Genomic DNA, 24,699 nt, shown 5'->3' with positions numbered 1-24,699 from the left:
GTACACTTACCTGCACTGGTAGAGCACGCCTTGCCTCTTGAGCCCAGACGTGCAGTCCTGTCCCAAGACAGCTCTGGCCAGAGTGGGGCCTTCCAAGGGTCCACAGGAGGGAGTAAAAGAGATGAGCTGCAGGATGGGCTCAGAGGACCACACGCTAGGTTATGCGACTAGCTGAGAACTGTCCTCTCCCCCTCAGGCCATAGGCATACGGACTGGGCCGTTCCATGGGGTTAAAAATCTCTTCCTCCCACCCCCGGGAAAGAAGCCAACAGTTCACTGATTGATACTCCGGGCAGGCCCTGAGGCTCAGTACACGCAGAGAAATACCGGCCAAGGCATCAGCTCAAAGACCCCAGCTGGCACCAGGGGGCTCATAGGGATCAAACCAGACCTGTGCGAGGAGCTGGGGCACATGGAGATGCCACTCTCATTAGCTGCGGCGGAGTCCTTCATCTTAGGTCCAACGGGATTGTGTGGAAGAACTACTCCAGTGGGAGGAGATTAGGTGACAAATTCAGAGCCTGCAATGAGTTACTGAGACTGGCGTTCTCATCGCAGTAACAGTGCCACTGGTTCAGCGAGGACATGGGAAATGCACACGTTCACCTAGCGCCCCTTGGTGCTGCTGTTTGGGAAACCCAGCGGATTAGTCTTTGGCACATACGTTACGAGGGAGGTCTCTGATCTCCTGAAACTCCACCCTGAAGGCAAGTGATCTCTGAAGAAACCCAGTTTATTGTGTGGATCTCTTCCTTTCGTCTGAATAAATCCCGTTTGCCCCCTGGCGCTGCCTGACAGGGACCTTGAACATGCAGGGACAAGCCCCAAGAATACGGCTATGAGATCATTACCGAGCAGAGGTGTTGGGCAGCAGGAGGGAACTGACGGAACAGAGAAAGCTGGGAGGGCGAGAAGGGCTTGTTTCCTGCTCCACCCTATATCTGTTCTGGGTATCCCCTGTCTTGGGGAGAGGGCCTGGTTTGGTTAACCTCTCCGGGAATGCTCTGGAAGAGGAGGTGATCAGCACACCCGTGGATGGCGTCCCTATGGGGCCTTGAGCTCTACTGAAGAAGCTTCCATGGGGAGGAAGATGTGAGGGTGGCATTTCCCCCACCCAGCATCCCTCCTCTGCCAACCCCACATCCCTTATGCTCATGGAAGCAGAGGGGAGGAACTGGACCTAAGTCTGTGAATTGTTGCAGTGGCCTTGAGCTCTGAAAATTGAGTACGTTCCCCGTGCCCACAGGGCCTCCCACGTGCTGATGGGATGCTGCTTCTGACGGCCAGCGCCGCTCCAGGGCTAAAGGTTTCCCCCTGGCTAAGTGCATGTGATTGTCTCCCAAGCCCCAGTGACCACCACAGTCTGCTACTGCCTCAAGCTAATAGCGAGGGGTGGTTGTTTTCTTTAGCTGAACTGGTAGAAGCCAGTGGTTTAAGCGCTGAAGTTCCTGGGCCGTGAGAGAGGGGATAGCCGTATCTATGCAGCCAGTTCGTTACACCTAACCGGGGGCTGATGCTGGAAAATCATGGGTGAGCCGTGATCAGGACAGATTTTCACCTAAATCAATCATCACACAGCGGAGTTCCTTTCAAAACACACCTTCCTTTATTGATCTCTAGCATTGCAGCTACAGTACCAGAGAGACACCCCATCATTTCCACCCCCACTTTAATAGCTGCTTCCCCCCAGGATTAACCCTCACCAGACACACCCCTCCCCTACACCCTCCTGTCTTAGTTTCACATCCTTTAATCAACCCATCTCTACCACCCCTTCTGCCCAGGCAGGGATCACTACAAGAATTCAAACAGAGTTAAAGACCCAGGATCCTCTATAGAAATACGAGCCATCATGTGCCTCTTAATCAGGAATACGGCACTTTCCAGTCATAGAAATGGTACCCGCGCATTCCCAAAGAGAAACTCACCCAGCCAATCCTCTGGGGTTACAGACAACATTTGGATTTATTTTTTTTAAATAAAGGGTATTGGGAGGGTGAGGATCTCAAAAACCTCGTACCGATGGGAGTGTTTACATGAATCTCTGACAATGAGATACACGTGCTCTCTCATCCAGGGTGGGTACCCTATCCCCTAGTAGGATGAGGGTTATCATATTTGCTCCTTGGTCACTAAGGCCTCTGACCCTGATCCAGCAAAGCACTTGCCCCTTGCTTAACGTTAAGCCGGTGAGTGGTCACACTGACACCAATGCATGTGCTAAAGCGCTTTGCTTGATCAAGGCCAAATTGAGCCTTTCTGCTCCTATTCCCCTGACGACAATGAGAGCCTGTCCATTTATTTCAACAGGAGGTGGACTGGGCCCTAAAGTCTGATCGCTGATGTTAATCTCTGGATGTATCAGCTGTTATGACTTGAAATCCATGGGTTAATTCTACCCCAGAACAGCTCCACTGAAATGATCCCCCTCCTCCCAGATGTTTAATATTCCCCTGTGGCATTGGGAACCCAGTAAGGATATGCCCATGGGGAGACCCAGAAAGTGAAAATGGCTAGAAACTAAAACTGACCAATCTGGTTTCATTGTCCAGGCAGAGTGACATGTAACAATGAGCAAACGGAAGAAAACTATGAACGGAAAAATTCATTTTTCCAAACCATTTCTGTTTTACTCATCTGAACGTCTGAGAGTGACACAGGCAGGAACGGTCTGTGTTGGACATCTCTTGCGTTTTATGCTGACTGCACTGACGGCCTTTTCCAGCAGCTGCCTCTCCCAGAGGAAACAGACTGAATTCTTGCCCTCCTCACATGCAGCAGAAACTTGCCTCCTTTTGGAACATTAATGAAACCTTCCCCTTCTGCCCAGAATCTTCGGGCATAGAACAGAACATCCCAAACCCACCCAGAAAGGACCAGAAGAGACTAGAACAGGAGGTGGGAAATACCACAAAGGGAAAAACAGGGATGCAATTACATGCCACTGGCATAGCAACGCTCCTTGAACTGGCCTGTAACAGCAAACAGGGAGCAAACACTCCAGTGCATCCACTTGGTGATTTCTTGCTGTCCTGTACAGCAAGGGGAGAGAACAAGATTTTTCCAACATACATGACATTTGTATGATGTCTCTCCTTGTGTTTTAACAGAATATTTTCCCACCTTCAGGAGGTCTCAGGCCTATATTCAGAATTACAGATTCATGGAATTTAAAGCCAGAAGAAATCACTGTGCTCCTCTAATCAGACCTCCTGCACCGGCCAAGTCACAAAACGATACCCAGTGATTCCTGCAGAGGAGAGAATTATTCTTAGCTTATCTTTGCAGCTCCCTAGTTCTCCAGTTCTGGGTAAGTGACCTCACTCATGCAGATTTATCTTGTGAGGAGCGTGCCTGCCCTCGGGGCATTTAAATGGTCTCCTCTGGTATGGATTCTCTGGACTATAATGAGGTCACTGACAGCTAAGGCGTGTCCCAAGCTCAGAGCAGGTAAATGGGGCCCCTGCTTTGCGGATTTTCTCAGATGTCACCAGGAACATCCTCAGACCAAGCCTCTCCCACATTCAGTTCATTGGGATGGTCTTTGGGGTTTTGTGAGCCTGCTTCTCCCTGAAGGTTTTGCAGCAAGGACTAGAGTCGCTTAATCTCTGCTCTGTGCAGGGTCCCTGGTGATTTAGAAGAAATCTCTGAAGTTTTTTTTTTTTTTTTATTAATTAGGAGGATAACACAGTTTCTGTGGGGTGGATGAGATCCTGCTTCAGGTGCCACCTTCTCTCCTGTGTGGTTTCTAGGAGAGGTGGCTGTGGGATGAAGCTTTTCCCACATCTACAATGTATTAATATTTCACATGAGTCATGAGATCCTGCTTCTTTTTCACACTCATCCTTCTCGCTCCCTGGATAAAGGAACACATTCAGAGATTAATTCATGCACTAGTGGAAAATTTCCAACTACCCGGATAATGCAAACAATACGGAGCACAAATAAATAGTGCTTTACGGGCCAGCGCCAGGGCCAAACAGCCCAGAGCGAGAGCTGGGGGGGGGAAGCCGGGCAAACATGGCTGACAACTGCTGTAATTTACATGGCTTTGCAATGATCACAAGGCGCTATTAATTCAGCCAAGGGCTGGGATGGTGCTGCCACATCTGCTTTCTCCGGGCGCCCCCCTCTGCTCTTTCCACTGGCACCAGCTGCCCTCACGGCATTCCCCTAACTCAGAGCAGCTGGTACCTTTGTGCTTCCGCTATCCCAAAAGGGGCTGCAGCAGAAGCAACCAAACTGCCCAGCTGAGGGTATTTAACCAACACTCCACGGGCCGTGTCTAATTGGCAAAAAGTGAGTGCAGCTGCCCTAATCCTTAATACGGAGGAGGGGCTTACGGAGAACCCGGATCCCAGCATGCCTGGCCTCGACTTGCTCTGAGCAGCCAGGCCAACACCGTATGGAAGACCAGGGCCACCCTGTAGAAGACTGTGGCCTGCAATGATCCCAGGGCTGAATTTTGGCCAGGTCAGAACTATGGGCTTTAAGGTCCTGAAGGCTGCAATGCTCCAAGACGGAGAGAAAGTGAAGGGAGCTGTTCCTAGTTTTCAGGGGTGCTGGGCATTCACAGCTCCCATGGGAGCCAGCAGGAGTGGGTGTTCAGCACCTCTGAAAAGCAGGCCAGCCAGGTCTGATCCTGCAAGATGTCAGGTGTCTCCAATGGAGGCTGAAGGGTACTGACGGGACTCAGCCCTTCACAGGATCAGTCCCTACAGCAGCAGTAAAGAACTTCGCCGTGAGTTTCCCTCATTGTTAGCTCATCTGCTCCCAAGCACAGGGAGCCGAGTGAGCTGGGACAGGGACAGGGAGCTGGGAGAGGGACGTGGGTGGAGAGTGCCTCGCTGGAGGACGAGGCCATCACCATGGAGCCAGGGGGCTGGGACTTGGGATTCCTTCTGGGGCTTCTACGTGGGGTGGACATGAAGAGCACGAACCTGACTGGCCAATGGAAAGAGGAGTTGTAAAGGGAGCCCCAGAGTCAGTGCGTGAAGACAATCAGTCTCCCCTGTGGGGACTCCGGGGTGTATAAGGAGCGACTCCGGACACCCAGAACGTTCACATGGCGTCTCTGCCGTTCAGCCTCTCACGTGCAGTGCAGTCCTGGGCCCCTCCGGGAGCTCCCAGCGGAGTTCAGAGCTATGCGCTCTGTAAAGCTTTTAACGCGACGTCAGTCAGGCTCATGTGAGGGCTTTGTCTCCCAGGTGGGTTCTCTGGTGCGTAGTCAGGTTTATCTTCTGCGTGAAGGTTTTCCCGCACTCGGGGCACGTGAAGGGGGTATCCCCGGTGTGGATTCTCTGGTGGATTTTCAGAGAGCCTTTCTGGCTGAAGCGCTTCCCGCACTCGGGGCAGGCGAAGGGTCGCTCCCCGGTGTGGATGCGCTGGTGGGTGACGAGGCCGCTCTTGCAACTGAAGCTCTTCCCGCACTCGCCGCAGGGGAACGGGCTCCCCCCTTGGTGGGTCTTCTCGTGCGTCACCAGGAACGTGCGCTGACCGAAGCTCTTCCCGCACTCGGTGCACTGGTAGGGCCTGTCCCCGCTATGGGTCCGCTGGTGGCTGGCCAGCGTCTGCTTCTCCTTGAAGGACTTGCCACAGTCGCTGCATTCGTAGGGCCGCTCCTCCGTGTGGGTCCTCTGGTGGTTGAGGAGGAACCGCTGCTCCCGGAAGCTCTTCCCGCACTCGGGGCAGGCGAAGGGCCGCTCCCCGGTGTGGATGCGCTGGTGGGTGACCAGGTTCTGCTTGAGGCTGAAGCTCTTCTCGCAGACGCTGCACTTGTAGGGCCGCTCGCCCGTGTGCGTGCGCTGGTGGATGATCAGGTTGTGCTTGAGGCTGAAGCTCTTACCGCACTCGGGGCAGATGTAGGCCCGCTCCCCCGCGTGGTTCTTCTGGTGCCGGGTCAGGCTGGGCTGCTGGTTGAAGCATTTCCCACACAGAATGCATTTGTACTCCCGCTCCTCCGCCTGGCTGTGGATTACGAGATTTCTCTCATCGCTAAAGCTTTCGTCGCAAGCCGGAAACGAGAACGGCCTTTCTCCGGGGGGGGACGTCAGGTGAGTCATGAGATCCCGATCCTGATCCGCACTCATGGGACCGTCATCTCCTGGGTAAACAAACACACTGCAGATATTAACCCAGGCCCCGGGGGGGAAAGAGCCATGAACACACCATTGAACACTAACCAGTCTCCTCACTGCCACTTTCAGCATCAACAGCCATTAACTCTGCCTGAAGACAGCTGGGTTTTATTATTATTAACCACACCCCTGTTCCATTGATTTCTCCACTTCTACTCGGAATAGCCCCAGTGCCATTGACAAAGATAAACGGATACAGAGATTAACGGGATCACGCTGAAATGCGGCCTCCTCTAGGGTGGAATACAGGAGCCCTAAAACACCGCACAACAACGCTACACAACAGCTGAGCACTCAAAATGAAGAATCCAATTTCAGCTGCGGGGGAATTTAAATAAGAACAGTGTAACCGATCGAGTCAAACAGGGCACTGACTCTTACCAAGTGTGCCCTGGCCCCTATAATGACGATCAGTGATCAGGGCCTGACTGTCTTTTATACCTCACCCGAAGGATGGTAACTATAGCAACAGTGACCGGTAGGGTGGTATTTATTCAGTACTGGAGTAGAGGGAAGAGTGACATCTGTTCAATCTCACCACTTGTTCCTACCACATCTGTGTGTTCCTGGAAGGTCTCCAACTCTCCTCGCCTGATTGCTTAATGGGACGGCATGATGGGATCACAGCCCAAGGTGATCTGGCTGATGGCTGGGGGGTTCCTCATTGTTTGAATACGTTGCAACCAGAGGGAAGTTGTCCCTTTGCATGAGGAGCCTTGGTATACTTAGGGTGACCAGATTGCCCGATTTTATAGGGACAGTCCCAGTTTTTGGGGTCTTTTTCTTATATAGGTTCCTATTGCCCCCCCACCCCTGTCCCGATTTTTCACATCTGCTGTCTGGTCACCCTAGGTATATGCTAAAGCGGATGAATGAGGGTGCCCAAAATTTCCCCAGCAGGTGACTGCATGGAGACCCAGGAGTCCAAGTGATGAATGTCCTTTCCACAAAGTGAGGCTGGTATCAGCCAAACTCCCCCTTCATATTGCAGCCCACACAGACAAGTCCCAGCATGCCACGGGCCAGAGTCCCAGCATGCCAGGAATCAGGCCGAGCCGTGGATCAGACAGTACTGCCCGCTGGGCCCTGTGCGGCCCGTTGTCCCTGGCGCTGTGCTCCGCATGTAGACAGGGCAGGCAGCGTGTTACATCCCCAACAACCAGGGCCAAACGTTCATTCGCTGAGCCCCACCGCGGCCCGGCGAGGCGTTAACCTCCTTCTCCAGCGAGCCAGAGGCGAAGTGACTTGCCCAAGGTCGTGCGGCCAGGCAGTGGCAGAGTTTGTACTCAATAGGAGCGGTTGACACTCCCTTGTGCCGGCAGCCTCGCCGGGCCGCGCCCGTGGGTCTGCAGCGTGGGCTCCGCCTGGGGAAGAGCCGTGTGAATGCACCGGCGTGTGCTGCCCCCCAACACCCACCCACCCACCCGCGTTCACCCCGGTACAGCCCCGCCCCCACATCCCCGCCGGGCCCCGGCCACGCGAAGCAGCAAGTCGCGGTGCCCCTCCCACGCGCGTTTCGTTCTGCGGAACACCCACGCGAGCGCCCTTACCCGGATCCGATTTCACTCCGGCGTGGCCGCGCGCGGACACTGCCCCGGGCCGGGACCCGCAGGAGGTCTGTGTACAACCGCCCAGCCCGGGCTGGTCCCCGGGAGACAGGGGCTTGGTCCCCGGTGCGACTCCCCTGGCTCCCTCGGTGCAAACGGGCCGGGAACTGGCTGGGAGCGTCCGACCGGAGCGGAGTCTGCGGGGCCTGCCTCGGTGCGGGGCGCCGGGCTGCAATGCGGAGCTCGCTGCGTCTCGCTTCGCTTTCCACGCGTGCCCCAGCCCCGCTCCGCGCACGGCGGCAGGACGCCCCGGGCAGGACAAGCCGGAGTCACACCGCACGGGCTAGTGGCCAGGCGGTGCCGGGAGATCAGCTCGCCCTTGGCGAGTCACGCCGAGCCTGCGCCATTGTGCGGGGCTCGCAGCCTTGCAATGCATCCCTGGGAGCGGCTGGAGCACTTCCTGCGAGGGAAGGCGGCTGCCCGCGATTGCGGCAATTTCCTGTTTGATCGGGGGTGGGAACGGGGTGACAGGCCTCCGCCATGGAGAGGAGACGGGCCAGACAAACCCCGGCCCCAGGATCGGGCCGGGGAGCAGAAAAACTATATGATGTATAAAAAAAGGCAGTTCTTCCCCCCCCCCCCCCCCCCACCCTTGCTTTTTACATTAGAAATGTAGGTCTTGTTTGATCTGTTTTTTCCTGGAAGACTCTATGGATGACTAGAAAACTCTGAATGGCTGGAGATGTTCAAATACTGTGAAGATGAGGATGGTATAAAAAGACAGACGGACAAACAGAACTAGACTTAGGGCACTTCATTCAAGTGACCTTTCAAGTGACCCTTGATTCAGTGAGTGGGGAGATCATTGTTATTCAGCACATTTAAAACACTTTGGGTTTTGTTTGCTTTTGTTGACACACTTAACTCAGATGCCCGAGAAACACTTGGAAGAAAGTTTATCTTTGTTAAAAATTCAGCCCTGGCCCCGATCCCTTCTGTTAAGGGCTAGGGAAACTCACAATCCTCAGTGGCCCGCTCTGAACACTGCTGCTAACACCTTCCTGCTTCAGGTCACCCCACTTCATCCAACCCCGCTCTGTCCCTCCACTGGCTCCCCCGTCTCCACTGCAGCCAACACCAGCTTCTTGTCTTTCCCTGTAAGGCACTTTGTGACTTAGCCTCACCCTCTCTGATCTGGTATTTTACCCCACCTTCGCATTGACAAATAACCCAGCCTTCGCCGTCCACCACTCCGCTTCGAGCCTCAGACTTGCCTGTGCTTTCTTCAGTAGAAGTTCCCCAGCAAGATCTGCCCAGCTACCAGCCTCTGCCTGTAAATCCCTTCCGAAAACTCCCCTCGGCTGCGGTGCTGCAGCGCTCTGCTGGCTGACACAGGGCGGGGAGAGAGGATGAAATGTACAGACAAGGTTAGAGGGCAGCTTGGATGTTGTATTTGTAGCTTCCAAGGCCAGAAGGGACCTTTGGGATCATTTGGTCCGACCCCCTGTATAACACAGGCCAGGGAACTACCCCCAAAATAATTCCTAGAGCAGAGCTCTTTAGACAAACAGCCTGCCTTGGTTTTAAAATGACCAGTAATAAGATAATCCACAGGACTAAATGGTGGTGAATCATCCATGATCTAATCGTATCCACGGGTTTATAACATGCCCATCGCCGTAGTATCTAAGCAAAACCAATGCACATGATATGTAAAGAAACCTGTACCAAGCCCTTTTCCCGCAAGTATGTTTGCACCTGCAGTAAATAGTGCCAGGATGTTTGCACCACACGCCAGTCTGGGTGCACGTACTTCACTCTCTAAATGCTACAGTACCTGCCCCCAGTTAAAAGGTGCCCACCAACATCGGCGGGTGGCCCTGAAAAGCTGTGCCCACATCAGAGGACTCTACTCATGCAAGTGGCTCCATTGAGGGCTGGAGGATCAGACGAGGGTGACCAGATGTCCCGATTTTATAGGGACCGTCCTGATCTTTGGGGCTTTTTCTTATATAGGCGCCTATTACCCCCCACCCTCTGTCTCGATTTTTCACACTTGCTGTCTGGTCACCCTAGATCAGACCCCTAGTCTCTGGTTACTTATTCCCAAATGTAAAGATTCTGGTTTGTAATGCAGAGGGGAAGGGCTTTGCTGGCAGTCAAGTGTGGGAAGGTTTGCCACAGCAGCCCTGCAGAAAACAAAGGGTTTGCATGACCGCTCCGTGGGCTGATGGGAAGTGTAGTTCTCCCTCTCTGACAAGGTTAAAAACAATCTGTGCTGTGATCCCAGGCAGCTCCAGTACCTTCGGGGAAGGACTACAGCTCCCAGGGATGCCTTGCAGCTCGGCAGGAGTAAAAGCCTTACAATAGAAGGGGCTCTGTGGGTCTAACACAGCACATGTGACCTCTGTGGGTAACTGCCTTATTCCTCAGCATCCTCAGTTTGTCAGCGTTTGCTTTAAAAAAACAACCTTAGAGTCCTGCCTGCAGATCTCCCCCCTTTCTCTTTTCTCTAATCTCTCAGTGCCTTTCCTGGTAACTGCTGAAATCAGACCAGAGCCCCTCTGCGCTGGCAGCCATTAAGAGAGAAAAACCAGGATCTCTAAATACTGATTGATAAAAAAGACCAGATCTGGAGTCCTCCTTATCTGCTGAGTTCCAGCCCAGACAGCCCATCTACACCCGGTGCATCCCAGCCCCAGAGGGGAATGGCTGAGGAGATCTCCGCTCAGGTAGGACATTTACCCTGGACATCGTGTTTGCAGATCAATTATAAACACCCCGAAGAACCTGTCAGGAAGCAGACTGTGATCTCAGTTGAATTAAGTGGAGTGGCTCCAGATTTACATGGAGAGCAGAATGTGGCGCTGTGTCCTGATACTCAGCCTGGCTGCAGCTAGGGTGACCAGACAGCAAGCGGAAAAATCAGGACAGGGATGAGGGGTGATAGGCGCCTGTATAAGACAAAGCCCTGAATATAGGGACTGTCCCTATAAAATCGGGACATCTGGTCGCCCTAGCTGCAGCCTGCAGGTTTCTAAGTCCACAGGTGGAGACTTGGATTTGGTTCTACTGGAGCAGTGTCTAATGAAAGGGTAAAATGCCTCTCTCTGCTGGGGCTCCATTATCAAGTCATAGATTCCCAGGCCAGGTGGGACCGTTCATTGTAATCAATTCCTCTGACCTCCTGTGTAATACAGGCCAGAGAACGGACCCCAAATAATTCCTGGAGCAGAGCTCTTAGACCAGCGCTGCCTAGGAGCAGGGAATAGACACATTCGCACTCCCCCATCTGCCCTACACAGCAAAGCGGTGCCGGGCTGTCATATCTGAGGGGTCTGTCCTGCAGCACCGCATCTCTCTACAGAGCCAGGGAGGTGTTGTAGCTGTCAGCAGGTGCATGTTCCATTTGAAAACGTGGCCTGAGATGGTTGAGACATGCACGCGGGCTGAAGAACCTCATTTTAGAGATGGCTCATGGAAGGGGATTATCTAGAGTCTTAGCCCAGGTCTACACCAGTGCGGGGGTCGACCTAAGATACGCGTAGCTGAAGTTGGCGTATCTTAGGTCGACTTACCTGGCCGTGAGGACAGCAGCAAGTCAACCGCTGCTGCTCCCCCGTCGACTCCGCTTCTGCCTCTCGTGAGCTGGAGTTCCAGAGTCCACAGGGAGCGCGATCGGGGATCGATTTTATCGCATCTACACTAGACGCGATAAATCGACCCCCAATAGATCGATCACCGACGATCCAGCGGGTAGTGAAGACCTGCCCTTAGACTGGAGCGCAGGTTAGAGGCTGAACCAGGACTAGTGGGTTATGTTCAGCAGCACGGAGCCCGGCCGTTCTTGTGGGATTTCATCCCCAAACGGCAGAGACCTCACGAGAGCAGCTGCTCTCAAGGCTTGTGCCACATGAGGCCAAAATCACGTGAGAACAGGTTTCCGCTTTAGCCAGGACAGGAAAATAAGACCCTGCCAGGTTTAGAATCCAACTAGAGTCCGTATCAGCCCCTCCGCTTTGGAAGGGGTTTGGATCGTAGGCTCTGCAGTGTTAATAGCTGTTGTGCTGGGGAAGAGAATTAGAAAAATAACCCAGGGTTATGGTCACCTAAATGTGTAACTGCTCTGCACAGGCTGGGCATGTTCTGTGGAGGAGCTGAAAGTAATGATCCGTGCAGACAAACCATTCCTCGGCAAGGCAGCACCATGTATTGGAGATAACCAGCGCTGTATTTGCACCCACAGGACACGCCATATGCCTGTAGCTAGTTGAAGGGCAAATGGCAGTTTTCAGGAAGGTACGTGCCGCACAAGGGTTCCAGAACCGAGCAGTCTCACAATCCCGTTATAAACCCTCCGGTTCCCGGAATTTGTTCCCCTGCTTCCCACTTAACACGCTGTTAACCCCCGCGCGCGCACACACACACAGAGCAGCTTTTAACCTCACACCGATACCATAGCCCTTCCCGTTCCAGGAGGGCACTGAGCGGGTCGCTGTTTGTGTTTCAGAGCCTGGTAACGTTTGAGGATGTCAGTGTCTATTTCTCCCCGGAGGAGTGGGAGATTTTGGAAGAGTGGCAGCGGGAGCTTTACCGGGACGTCATGAGGGACAACTATGAGCTTCTGATCTCAATGGGTAAAAATCAACAATCGTTTTGCCTTTGCTTTTCGGATAGCCTGATTCTGGGCATGTCTGGGGTGACTTCAGTTTATCAGTTTGGACCACATTTTTAAGGGTTTGATTTCAATGGGTTAGGCCCGTAGGTGCTTTTGAAATCCCACTAGGTGCCGATCTGCATCTTTAAGCATCTGGATATCTTTAAACGTCTGGCCCTTTCTCTTTCTCCACCATGGTGACGCTGTGGGCCTGATTCTGAGCTCAGTTACGCTAATGTAAATTTGGAGTAACTCCAGTGAGGTCCATGGAGACTCACCACTGTAAACGTGGGTTAAGTGAGAGCAGAATCGTGCTCCGTGAATGGAAACAAGGCAGTACCATGCCCCTGCTCTGACCCACTCATCTGGAAATGGGGGTGAACAGTGAAATGGCAAAGTTTGCAGATGATACAAAATGATTCAAGACAGTGAAGTTCAAAGCAGACTGCGAAGCGCTACAAAGGGACCTCACAAACCTGGGTGACAACAGGGCAACAACATGGCAGATGAAATTCAACCTTGACAGGTGCAAAGTAACGCACACTGGGAAAAAATAATCCCGACTACACATTTATAATGATGGGTTCTCAATTAGCTGTCACCACTTAGAGAGATTTTGGAGTCTCCATGGATAGTTCAGCTCAATGTGCAGCAATGGTCTAAAAGGCTAACAGATTCATGACCTATGAAGGAAGGCTGAAAGAATTGGGTTTGTTTAGTTTGGAAAAGAGAAGACTGAGAGGGGACATGATAGCAGTTTTCAGGTATCTAAAAGGGTGTCATAAGGAGGAGGGAGAAAACTTGTTCACCTTAGCCTCTAAGGATAGAACAAGAAGCAATGGGTTTAAACTGCAGCAAGGGAGGTCTAGGTTGGACATTAGGAAAAAGTTCCTAACTGTCAGGGTGGTTAAACACTGGAATAAATTGCCTAGGGAGGTTGTGGAATCTCCATCTCTGGAGATATTTAAGAGTAGGTTAGATAAATGTCTATCAGGGCTGGTCTAGACAGTATTTGGTCCTGCCATGCGGGCAGGGGACTGGACTCGATGATCTCTCGAGGTCCCTTCCAGTCCTAGAATCTATGAATCTATGAATTGTTAGGGACTATTCGGAAAGGAATAGAAAATAAGGCAGAACATTTCACATACCATTATGTAAGTCCCTGGTGCGCCCACACCTGCTATACTGTGACCAATTCTGGTCGCCCCATCTCAGAAAGGATACAGGGGAACTGGAAAAGGTTCAGAGAAGGGCACCAAAGATGATCAAGAGTATGGAACAGCTTCCATATGAGAAGAGACTAAAAAGATTAGGGCTGTCATCTTAGAAAAGAGACGACTCATGGAGATATGATAGAGGTCTATAAAATCATGACTGGTGTGGAAAAAAGTGCTTTTTGCCCTTTCCCACACTACAAAAACCAGGGATCACCCAATAAAATTAATAGGCAGCAGGTTTAATACAACCAAGAAGTACTTTTTCACATAATGCACAATTAACCTGTGGAACTCATTGCCAGGGGATGTTGTGAAGGCCAAAAGTATAACTGGGTTAAAAAAAGAACTAGATAAGTTCATGGAGGACAGGTCATAGAATCATAGAATATCAGAGTTGGAAGGGACCTCAGGAGGTCATCTAGTCCAACCCCCTGCTCAAAGCAGGACTAATCCCCAACTAAATCATCCCAGCCAGGGCTTTGTCAAGGTCCATCAATGGCTGTTAGCCAGGATGGGCATGGATGCCAAACCATGCTCTGAAATGTCCCTAGCCTCTGTTTGCCAGAAGATGGGTGGATTACTCCAGCTGCCCTCTTCTTTACAGTTCCCTGAAGTTCTGGGGAGCCATTGTCAGAAGACAGGATACTGGACTAGAGGGACCGTTGGTCTGACCCAGTGTGGCCGCTCTTATGTTCTTAACTGCTGACTTGTGGCTTATCCCTCCTCAATACATTTTTATGAAAAATGCCCTCCTAGTTGGTTTGTTTTGCAACTTTTTTTCTGCAAATCATCATCGCGCTAGGTGATGCGTGCAGTAGAAATGCCTAGTCATTCATTCATGCATTTATTCCAGTGCTCGCTCTCCTGGGGCAGCCAACAAACTCACCACCGTCCACCTGAACAAATATTCTCTTAAATATTCCTCTGCATTGCTGTAGAGCGGAGGTACTCTCGCTTTGTTGCTGCACCCCTTCTCCACAGGACTCACATAACAGCCCGCCCCAAAACTCCCACCCAACTGGGGCAAAAGTAACTCACCGAGCGGAGCAGGGGGCTCACCTGAGGTCGAGGCAGGACCTGGCTGGCTACGTCTCCAGAGAAGCCCACGGCAGCGCAGTGCAGGAGTAGACCAGGGCACCGTGTGCTTCCGCCCCCCTGCCCAGAGCCTCTAGCTCCTGCAGCCTCCGGAGGGTTTCAAATACATGGTGCTGGGGCCGATCAGGCGTGTGGGCCAGGGCAGGACAGCCGCGGGGACAGTGCGCAAGGATTCCCCAGCAGTCCGGGAAAGGGAGGAAGAGGAGAGCAGTAGGCTGCACTCCCCCTCCCAGCCCAAGTGCTGGGGGCTTCCTGCGTGTTATTTTTCCACATTTAAAATCCAGGGTCCTGAGCTGTCAGACATTTCGGACCAGGCGTGGTGCGTACTCCCTGGAAAGCAGTGGAATGACTCATGGCAGTAAGCGCTACTCCCTGGAGTAAGTTGTTTGCAAGAGAAAACCCTTACACACACAGAGTGCTTACGTTCGGAGCTAGCGTAGCAGCCACAGCTCCACTGGCGCCAGGTGTAGCAGAGTGCGGCTGGGCCCCTTGGCTCCTGCCTCTGCTGGGTCCACAAAGTCACTCGGCGACCCTGGGGTTAGTAACCGCTGGTGCCGTTTATTTGCAGGCTTGTTCCCACCACCATTTCACCATGTACAGTTGGCCCGTCACCATCTGCGGGCAGGAGGGAATCGCCACCTCACTGCTTCCGTTCCCTGTCTTTTCTCTTCCTTTCCCTGAGGCTTTTATACAGCCCCAGGGTAATTGGGCGGCAGCTGTCTCTGCTTCCCCAGATAGGGCCAGGTTATCTCCAGCCAGCTCTCATGTATTCCCCTAAACGGGAGCTGGCGTGACAGAGGGTGTAGGCCCAGCCGGCCCTTTGCCCAGCGCCCTGTCACACCAGGGGTGTTATAATCACTGGCATCAGGGGTAACTGTCCCTTATTCCACACACACTGCGACTGGGACAATTCTCAGTGGAACCCAGAAGTAGAACATTCAAAGTAACAGAGGGGCAGAGGGCTGGGTGGTGATGTGGGGTCCTACAGGGCAATGTACCGTGAGGGAGACAATATGAGGGATTAAAAGCCCCTGTTTATTCTCAGAGCAGGTACAGCCTGGACTGCAGCATGGCCAGATCCCCACCACCACCCCTACCCGTCTGCACCAGTTTAGAGCGGGTCATTGTTAGGTGAGCCCCTTAGACACCCCACTTAGGACCTAGCAAAGACTCAGGTTCTCACTGTAAAAGCCAGGTCACCTGGCTGCGGCTAGCCCTAGAGGGACTAGCACAATTTAAATACACCCCCTTTTTTCTCAGTCTAGGCCCTAAGGGGGAGAGGGGAGTCACGTCTCCAGCGCCCACTCATTCCTTGGCCTCTCTCATGAGATGGGTAGGGGTTGCTGACGAGCATTCGCTGTGATGGTGGGTTTTGTAATAGGGGCACCACTAGGTACCAGAAAGGGACGCTCCAGCCCACCCACACAGCGGCGTCTGTGCACCACTGTCCCAGGCCACGTCCACACCAGTGACCTGGCAGGCATGTTGCCCAGCGCTGGCCAGTCCCCCGATGTGGGGCCACTGTATTCCCACGCCATGGATCACGTTGCCAGCCAGGCTTGGCTGATGGCGAGTAGGTCCCAGTCTGCGGCAGTCCAGGTGAGAACCCCCTCCCCGTTGAGTCCCATTGCCATGTGAGGCCTGGAAGGGGATGGCGCCATCTCACCCGCTTCTCTTCCTGGTGAGAGGGGTGGGGAAGCCCAGGAACTGCAGACGGCACCCACCCAGACTCCTGGTTTCCCTCCGATTTAGGGCACTGTCTCCCAAGTGGTTGCCATGGCACTGGCTGTCTAGGGTATCGGTCCTGAAGGATGCAGGGCAGCGCGATGGATACCCCTATGCTACGTAGAGGGCTGTATCTCTGTGTCCAATCCGGGGGGGGGGGGGGGCAGGAGGGGGCAGCCCGCTAAGCCGGCTCTCTGTGGTGGGAGAGCTGGCCGGGGTGGAGAGGCACGTTAGGCCCGGTCTCTGTGTCCCAGGAGGGCAGCCTCAACTGGAGGGACGTCCCTGGGGGATGAGAAGGACTGGGACGAGTGGAGAGATGCTCCCTCAGTGGGATGGGGGGGGACACACCCAAAGCGGGCAACCCTCCTGAGGGGCAGAGGGGCAGGGAAATCCACCCTTGGGAGGGAGTAGGAAGAGTGGGGCTTGCAGAAGCAAGACCCTCCCTGGGAGGGGAGTTTTCACCTTTCCAGGGGGCACATTCACTAGGAGGAGGGGACCTTGTCAAGGGGCCACAGAAGACTCTGAAGCCTGGGAGATGCAAAAGGAAACTAACTGGGTCTGCCTTGCGTTCTCAGCAGGTCATTCTGTTATGAAACGTGACCTCCCGCCACGGACCGAGCGAGGGGAGGAGCCGCCACGTCCCAGGGAATGGAGCGACGCAGAGGAAAAGGGGACTCCGCAAAGCTGCTTCACAGGTGAGGGATCAGACCTGCTCCAGAAACGCTCAGGTGTAGGCCCAGCCGGCCCTAGCCAGCGGAAATAGGCTCACAGCTTGCTAGGGTGGAGTTGCATTTAAACACGAAGCTTTGAGGACTGCTCCACCGGTTCTTTCTTGGCGGATGGAGACAGGCAGAGAAGGAATGAAGCCAACATTCCACAAGCGCTTCAGGTTACAGGGTGTCTCTTCCGAGCGTCAGGTTTTTACCTCTTAGTCGTCACATCTTGGTGGGCTGAGCTCTCAAATGCCATTCAAAGATTTTGTTCACCTAGAGCTTGTTGAATTTTTTGCTACAAAATTAGCACCTCGTTGGTTAATCTCGCTCTCAAATCCATCCTCCGTTTCTTCAAATGGTTCGTTATTCTCTGGGCAGTGGGGGCCTGTCATTTTCAGGCTGTTGGCTGTTTGCCAACTGTCTGTTTTGATGATTTCTATTCATTATTAGTGCTTCTAGTGCTGTGTGGTTGGGCAAATTAAGACACATGATATTGTGTGTGCTTCCTGACTGGGAGAATTGCAAATAAGAAATCAAGAACAGCATATGATTAAGATCACACGTTCTGATACGGATTTTCCTACTCAATCTTTTCTGTGAAAATTTTTGGAATTTAGGATAATTTTTCCAATACAGCAGAATCTCAGAATTACGAAGACCAGAGTTACGAACTGACCAGTCAACCCCACCCCGCATTTGGAACCAGAAGTACACAATCAGGCAGCAGCAGAGATATAAAAAACCCCCCACCAAAGATAGTACAGTCCTGTGTTAAACGTAAACTACTAAAAAAATAAAGGGAACGTTTAAAAGAAAAGATTTGACAATGCAAGGAAACTGTTTCTGTGCTTGTTTTGTTTAAATTAAGATGGTTAAAAGCAGCATTTTTCTTCTGCACAGTAAAGTTTCAAAGCTGCATTCAGTCAATGTTCAGTTATAAACTTTTGAAAGAACCACCCTAGTGTTCTGTTCAGAGTCACGAACATTTCAGTTACGAACAGCCTGCATTCCCGAGGGGTGCGTAACGCCGAGGTTCTGCTGTATGTGACCGTCATCTTAATCTTCATAAGAAAACAGTGGTATGACCCTACGGCTCATTGCAAACTGATGTGACCTGACAGCATTTTTTTTAAATCTATATTTCATACATGCCACCTAGTATTAAAATAGTAAAGACGATCATGTGATCTGTAACCAGCAAATTCTAATCAATCATGGAAAGAATGGAAGCAGCATGTATAGTGGGAGAAAGGTCTCCTGAGTTGTGTTCCCAGCTTTCTGTCACTAACCTATTGTGTGACCTCTTGATCTCACTCTGCCTCAGTGAGCCACTCTGTAAAACGGGTATGATACCAGTACTGCTTACCTACCTATCTCACAGCATGGGTTTGGGGGACTAGATAATGCCTGTAAAATGCTTTGAGATCCTAACATAGAGGCAACATCCTGTTGGCATGATGACTTCCTACAAAAGTTCCAAATCTTTTAAACCTTGTAACTGTAGACATGGAGGTGGTACAAGGGGCCTATGACCAGTGCTGCTGTGAGACACACCTTCATGGGGTTACACTGGAAATCAGAAAGAGTTGATATTAGAATTTTTACCTTCCCTTGCAATAATATTCTGAACTCTCGTCTCTGTGTTGTAGATGATGAGAACTTTACTATAAAATCAGAACCACCTGACCCCTTACCAGAGAGATCAGAAGAGAATCTCTCCATGTCTCCAGACTGGAGAAACACCTACAAGATCCAGCGCAAACCACAAAGGCAACAGATGTACCATGCAGGAGCCAAGCATGAGAAGGTAACTATAAAATTAGAGCCAAGTGAGTCCCCATCAGAAAAGTCTGAAGAAGATCTTTCCACGTCTTCAGACATCTACAGGATCCAGTGCAAACCAGAAAGGCAGCAGATGAACCCCACCAGAGCAGAGAATGAGAAACTTACTGTGAAACTAGACTCACCTGAACTATCACCTGAACAGTCCAAAGACACTGTTCTTGAGTCTTCAGCTTGGGACAGCGTCTTCGGGATCCCTTGCAAATCAGGAAGGCAGCCGGTGAGCCCCATTGAAGCGACCCATGAGACCTCCGCTATAAAACGGGAGGCACCGGACCGATCATCAGAAACAAGCCCAGAGAATGTGACCGTGAATTCAGACTGGGGGGATGTCTGCAGGATCCCGTGCACATCACCAAGGCAGCCGAGGAGCACTCTAGAGGCTGAGGCTGAACAATCCGGCTTTGGCAACATAGAGAATTTTGCACTTTTCCAAGAACACCTGAAGAGAGAAATGCCATACGTGTGCATGGAATACGAAGACAACTTTGCGGATCAGGTTGGCCTGGAACCACACCAGGGAAAGCTCCCACGGGAGGCTCCATTTAACTGGAATGGTTGTGGCAGCGGCTTTGGGCCGATGTCCCTTCTCATGACTCATGAGAAAACCCACATGGGAGTGAGGCCGTACATCTGCACGGAATGCAAGAAGGGCTTCAATCACAAACAAGACCTGATACGGCATTACCGTATCCACACGGGAGAGAGACCCTATCAGTGCACTGAATGCGGGAGAAGCTTCGTCCAGAAAACGCACCTCATAACGCACTTCCGAATCCACACGGGCGAGAGGCCGTTTCCATGTACCGAGTGCGGGAAAAACTTCAGGAAGAAAACCCACCTGATGCGGCACCAGAGGACTCACTCGGGAACCCGGCCGTTTCCCTGCTCTGTCTGCCAGAGGAACTTCAGCCACAAGCAAGATCTCGCCAGGCACCAGCAGATCCACACAGGGGACCGGCCGTTCACGTGCACCGAGTGTGGGAAGAACTTCGGCTGGAAGAAGAATCTCATCACCCACCAGCGTATCCACACGGGGGAGCGGCCCTTCAGCTGCGCCAAGTGTGGGAAGAGCTTCAGCTGGAAGAAATACCTCATCACGCACCAGAAGACCCATGAGGAGAAGAGACTGTACAACTGCCCTCACTGCGACAGGAGCTTCTGCCAGAAATCCGTGCTCAGCATACACCAGAAGACGCACCTCGAAAGGCGATCCTACACCTGCGCCGTTTGCCAGAGGAGCTTCGGCCACAAGCAGGACCTCATAAGGCACCACCGGATCCACACCGGAGAGAGACCCTTCGCCTGCAGCGAATGTGGGAAGAGCTTCAGCCAGAAGACTCACCTGGTGACCCACTTCCGGATCCACACGGGCGAGAGGCCGTTCCTGTGCAGCGAATGCGGGAAAGGGTTCAGCAAGAAAACCCACCTGATGAGGCACCAGCAAATCCACACAGGGGAGCGGCCCTTCAGCTGCACCCAGTGCGACAAAGGCTTCAGCTGCAAGAAGAACCTCCTCACCCACCAGCTGATCCACTCCGGGGACGTGATCCTCTACGCCTGCGCCGAGTGCGAGAAGAGCTTCACCTGGAAGAAGAACCTCATCACCCACCAGAAGATCCACGCGGGGAAGAAGCCGTTCGTCTGCACCGAGTGCGGGAAGAGCTTCAGCCAGAAAACCCACCTGAACACCCACCAGCGCATCCACACCGGAGAGCGGCCCTTCCCCTGCGCCCAGTGCGGCAAGGCCTTCAGCCAGAAGTCCATCCTCATCACCCACCAGAAGACCCACCTGGGCAGCCGGCCCTACGCCTGCACGGAGTGCGAGAAGAGATTCAGCCACAAGCAGGACCTGAAGCGACACCTGAGGATCCACACAGGGGAGAGGCCCTACCCGTGCACCACGTGCGGCAAGAGCTTCAACCAGAGGACGCACCTCATCACGCACTACAGGATCCACACCGGGGAGAGGCCCTTCCCCTGCGACCTCTGTGGGAAGCGCTTCAGCAAGAAAACACACCTCATGAGGCACCAGAGAGTGCACGCCGCGGTAAAGCCGCACATGCGCAGACTCAACGTGGGGGCCATCTCCATGGGGAGCCAGATTTCGGTCTCGGTTGGAAGTCCTATCTCGCTTGGGGATGCGCTGAAGGAGGAGACCATATACGTTTACCAGCTGTGAAAGACGAGCAACGCTAGACGCCTGCCCAGCGGAGCTGAGCAAGGAAGGTGCAAAGAAGCAGCTTCTTGTAAAATAACCACTCAGAATCCAGACGGGACTGAACGTGAGAAAAGCTTCACAGCGGGGCCACGTGCCCGGACCCAGTACGTAGCAGCAGGTCCAGTCTAACCATCCAGCTCCCGTTCCCACCAGCAAATACGCACGGAGCAGAATCCACGTCTATTTATCAGGCTGAGGTCTGCAGAGAAACGTTAGCGCACCCAGGGACCAGCCTAGCGCTGGGACCCTAGAGGAAAGGTTCGTCTCCTCTCGAAGGTTCATTAGTGGCCTCTCACAAAGAACATGCTTTGGCCCAAATTTGCAGCCAGTTGCCTTAGTTGCACCTGCAGAAGTTGAATGCATCTGTCTGTGCCCCGAAAAGTGCATCAGCCTATGCAAGATGAGCCACCGCATGCACAAAGCATGTTTGGGGTGCACACAAACACTATGTGCTCCCAATATTTGCCAGCACAGTTACAGAGTCCCCCGGGAAACACGCCCCTTTGTGTCCTGGGTGTAAGAACGTCCATCACAACTGGACATTTTAACGGTCACAAGACAGTCCACATAGCCATTCACGGGAATCTACGGGGAGGAATAGAAGCTTCACTACTAGGTAATGCTTCAGTCTGCTCTGCAGATCTGAACCAGGAGAGCAAAGACAGGCTTGCAATGAATGTGTGAAAAGCTGCTATCGATGTTTATATGTAAATCTCCAATGGGATCATCGCAGGAAGCAACAAACCACAAAGACTGCACGCAATTGTACAGTAACCCCTAAACACGTGAGAAATGCGGGGGGACAGTGTCCGGCGTGTAGAACGGTTTCAAAAGAAGAGGAGTAAAGGAATAACCAAGATACCCTGTTATCTCCTCTGTCAGCCACTCCCCCTGCACCCCGTCTCCGCAGGGTGGCAGAGGACACTGAACGTACATTGGCAGGAAGCCGTAGTGGGAAAGAGTTTTAACAGAACCATCATTTCTCCTTCTTGAACTGCTCCTGGAAACACTGGCGTGTATTTCAGTGGAGCATCAGCACGTGCTGCAGTGACCAAACCAGGGGCTTTCCGTTCAGCCGGGGGGAATGTCTACCCAGCTCTTCTCTCGTTCGGCTCGCACATCCGCAGGGGAGAGCCGCTCGAGGGGATTCAGAACTGGGTGCACCAGGAGAATCTGCACCGTCTGCTTCCCCACAGGGACCCAGGGCTGTTACTGCAGGTGTCAGCTCTAGCTGCCAAACCGAGCGTGCTGAGTATCAGACACGCTCCCCCAGTCTAGCCAGGACACACTAACAGGGCTTAAATCTGGCCAGAGCTGAGCTCCGGGAAATATTTCCGAGCCCCAGCGCCACCCTGCGGCGTGGAGCCCCCGCCCACCATATGGGACTGAAGCCCTGAGCCCCAGCGCGCCCCTTTCCCACACCCCTGGTGCAGCCGAATCCCAGAGCCCATCACCCCGCCACAGGGCAGAAGCCCCGAGCTCACCCTGCCAGCCCAGCGGCTGGAGCCCTGAGCCTCCCCTCCAGCCCACTGGGCCCTGGAGTTTTTGTAGCATGGTGGGGGAGGGCGTGGGGGGCTCCGGGAAATAATCTATGAGAAGTTAAGTTCTGCCCACTAATACTACAGCCTCTGCAACAGGGGATAGCAGAGACTTTGGTGCCTAACCTACAGCACGACGACTTGTTCATCCACAGAAGCAGAGAATGATCTAAAGTCGCATTCAGTGTCCTGCATAAAGTACAGGTGCATTGGCGTGACAGTGATGGTACGACTGATGTTACTGCACTTACCTCTCCTGGGCGGTCTAGGGGCCAGAGTCTGAGCTGTCCAGCGTCTAGGGGCTTGTCTCTTCTCCCCCCATCGCTGTAGTATTTGAATCCCTCCAAGTAAAACCAACCCCCCTTTTGCCGCCATTGGAGGGGTTTAAGAGCAGGTTGGACAAACACCTGTCAGGGATGGTCTAGATAATACTTAGTCCTGCTGTGAGTGCCGGGGACTGGACTAGGTGACCTCTCGAGGTCCCTCCCAGTCCTGGGATTCTATTTCTTTCTTCCGTCCCTGCTGGCAAGAAGCAGGTTCGGTGGACACACACATACACACACACACACACACACACCGTGGAGTAAATAAAGAACATGGGTTTAATTTTGTGCAAAGGTAATATACATGGGGAAAAGTGACTGTAGAGCAGGGGTGCTCAAACTGGGGTTTGGGACCCCTTGGGGTCATGAGGTTATTATGTGGAGGGGTCATAAAATATCAGGGTTGGAAGGGACCTCAGGGGGTCATCTAGTCCAACCCCCTGCTCAAAGCAGGATGAATCCCCAACTTCTTTTTTTTTTTTTTTAAATCCCAGATCCCTAAATGGCCCCCTCAAGGGTTGAACTCATAACCCTGGGTTTAGGAGGCCAAGGCTCCAACCCCTGAGCTATTCCTCCCCCGTCTTGTGTCAAAGGCTGACTTTCAATAGATCGCAGCGAGGTAGCTGCTCTGCTACGCACGAAACCCTGACCCAGAATCAGGTCGTCTACGAATGATTTAGCACCAGGTTCCCCACGAACATACGGTGCGCAACGGGTGAGAGGCGGCTCCCTTCTGTCCGCACTCCGGTCCCGACACGAATGGCTCTCCTCACCACGGCCTACCCCCCGGAGGGGGGGGCCGGCTATCCGGGGCCAACCGAGGCTCCACGGCGCTGCCGTATCGTTACGTTTAGGGGGGATTCTGACTTAGAGGCGTTCAGTCATAATCCCACAGATGGTAGCTTCGCCCCATTGGCTCCTCAGCCAAGCACATACACCAAATGTCTGAACCTGCGGTTCCTCTCGTACTGAGCAGGATTACTATTGCAACAACACATCATCGGTAGGGTAAAACTAACCTGCCAGCCTCCACCCAAACCCCGCTTTGATCCAGCATTTATAATGGTGTTAAATAGATTTAAAAGTGTTTTGAATTGATAAGGGGGGGTGGCACTCAGACACTCGCTGTGTGATAGGGTTACCCAGTACAAACGTTTGAGACCCACTGCTGTGGAGCACCAGTGAGCTCAGCAAATACCTGCCTTGGTTTCTAAAGCAGTGAAAAGGCAGGAAATCCCCTTCTGTTCCTACCTGTTGTAACAGTCAGCGACGAGCTTCACGTACCACACTGAACCTGCAGCACCAGGGGCTGGAATTTGCTGCTCATTGTAATTGGAGCGAATTTGATCTGGACCCCACTGAGGTCAGTGTGCCCTCTCCCCCCACCCCCGAGCATGCACTCGCACCATGGCACACCGGTCTGGGGGGGTGACAGCCTGTGACAGGAGCCATCACGGCCTCGGGGGCAAATAGACACATTGTGAAATGAGCCAAGTCCCCAGACAGCTCAGGGGGTGGGGTGGGGGAAACTGATTTATTCTGTATGTTGTACACCAGTCTTGAATTAAACTCTCCAGAATCCGTTAAAATAACATTACGAGCAAACACACGTCGTTACAAGTCCTGGGTGATCGGCCGCCCCTTTGTGTCTGGCTCTGAACCTCTGGCCACCAGTGACTTAATT

The 24,699-nt window shown here is 52.9% G+C and overlaps 2 protein-coding genes across 2 annotated transcripts; one reads left to right on the top strand and one right to left on the bottom strand.

The window, feature by feature from the left end:
* Positions 1–1,587: 1,587 nt before the first annotated feature.
* On the bottom strand, positions 1,588–8,159 carry LOC117875475 (gastrula zinc finger protein XlCGF7.1-like). Its single transcript, XM_034766865.1, has 3 exons — positions 7,688–8,159; positions 4,941–6,103; positions 1,588–3,856 (listed from the first exon to the last, which is right to left on the bottom strand). The coding sequence occupies exon 2, from the start codon at positions 6,087–6,089 to the stop codon at positions 5,184–5,186; it is 906 nt and encodes a 301-aa protein (XP_034622756.1). The 5' UTR covers positions 6,090–6,103; positions 7,688–8,159; the 3' UTR covers positions 1,588–3,856; positions 4,941–5,183.
* A 1,685-nt stretch (positions 8,160–9,844) lies between these two features.
* Positions 9,845–23,450, top strand: LOC117875470 (zinc finger protein 271-like). Its single transcript, XM_034766852.1, has 4 exons — positions 9,845–10,416; positions 12,195–12,321; positions 16,954–17,073; positions 18,741–23,450. Exons 1-4 carry the CDS (start codon positions 10,393–10,395, stop codon positions 21,113–21,115), a joined length of 2,646 nt encoding a protein of 881 aa, XP_034622743.1. The 5' UTR covers positions 9,845–10,392; the 3' UTR covers positions 21,116–23,450.
* The last annotated feature ends 1,249 nt before the right edge of the window (positions 23,451–24,699 follow it).

Source organism: Trachemys scripta, chromosome 3 (assembly GCF_013100865.1).
Source record: "Trachemys scripta elegans isolate TJP31775 chromosome 3, CAS_Tse_1.0, whole genome shotgun sequence".
In the NCBI taxonomy this organism is placed as follows: Eukaryota; Metazoa; Chordata; order Testudines; family Emydidae; genus Trachemys; species Trachemys scripta.
The sequence above is the reverse complement of the archived record's forward strand: the minus strand, read 5'-3'. Positions and strand labels throughout refer to the sequence as shown.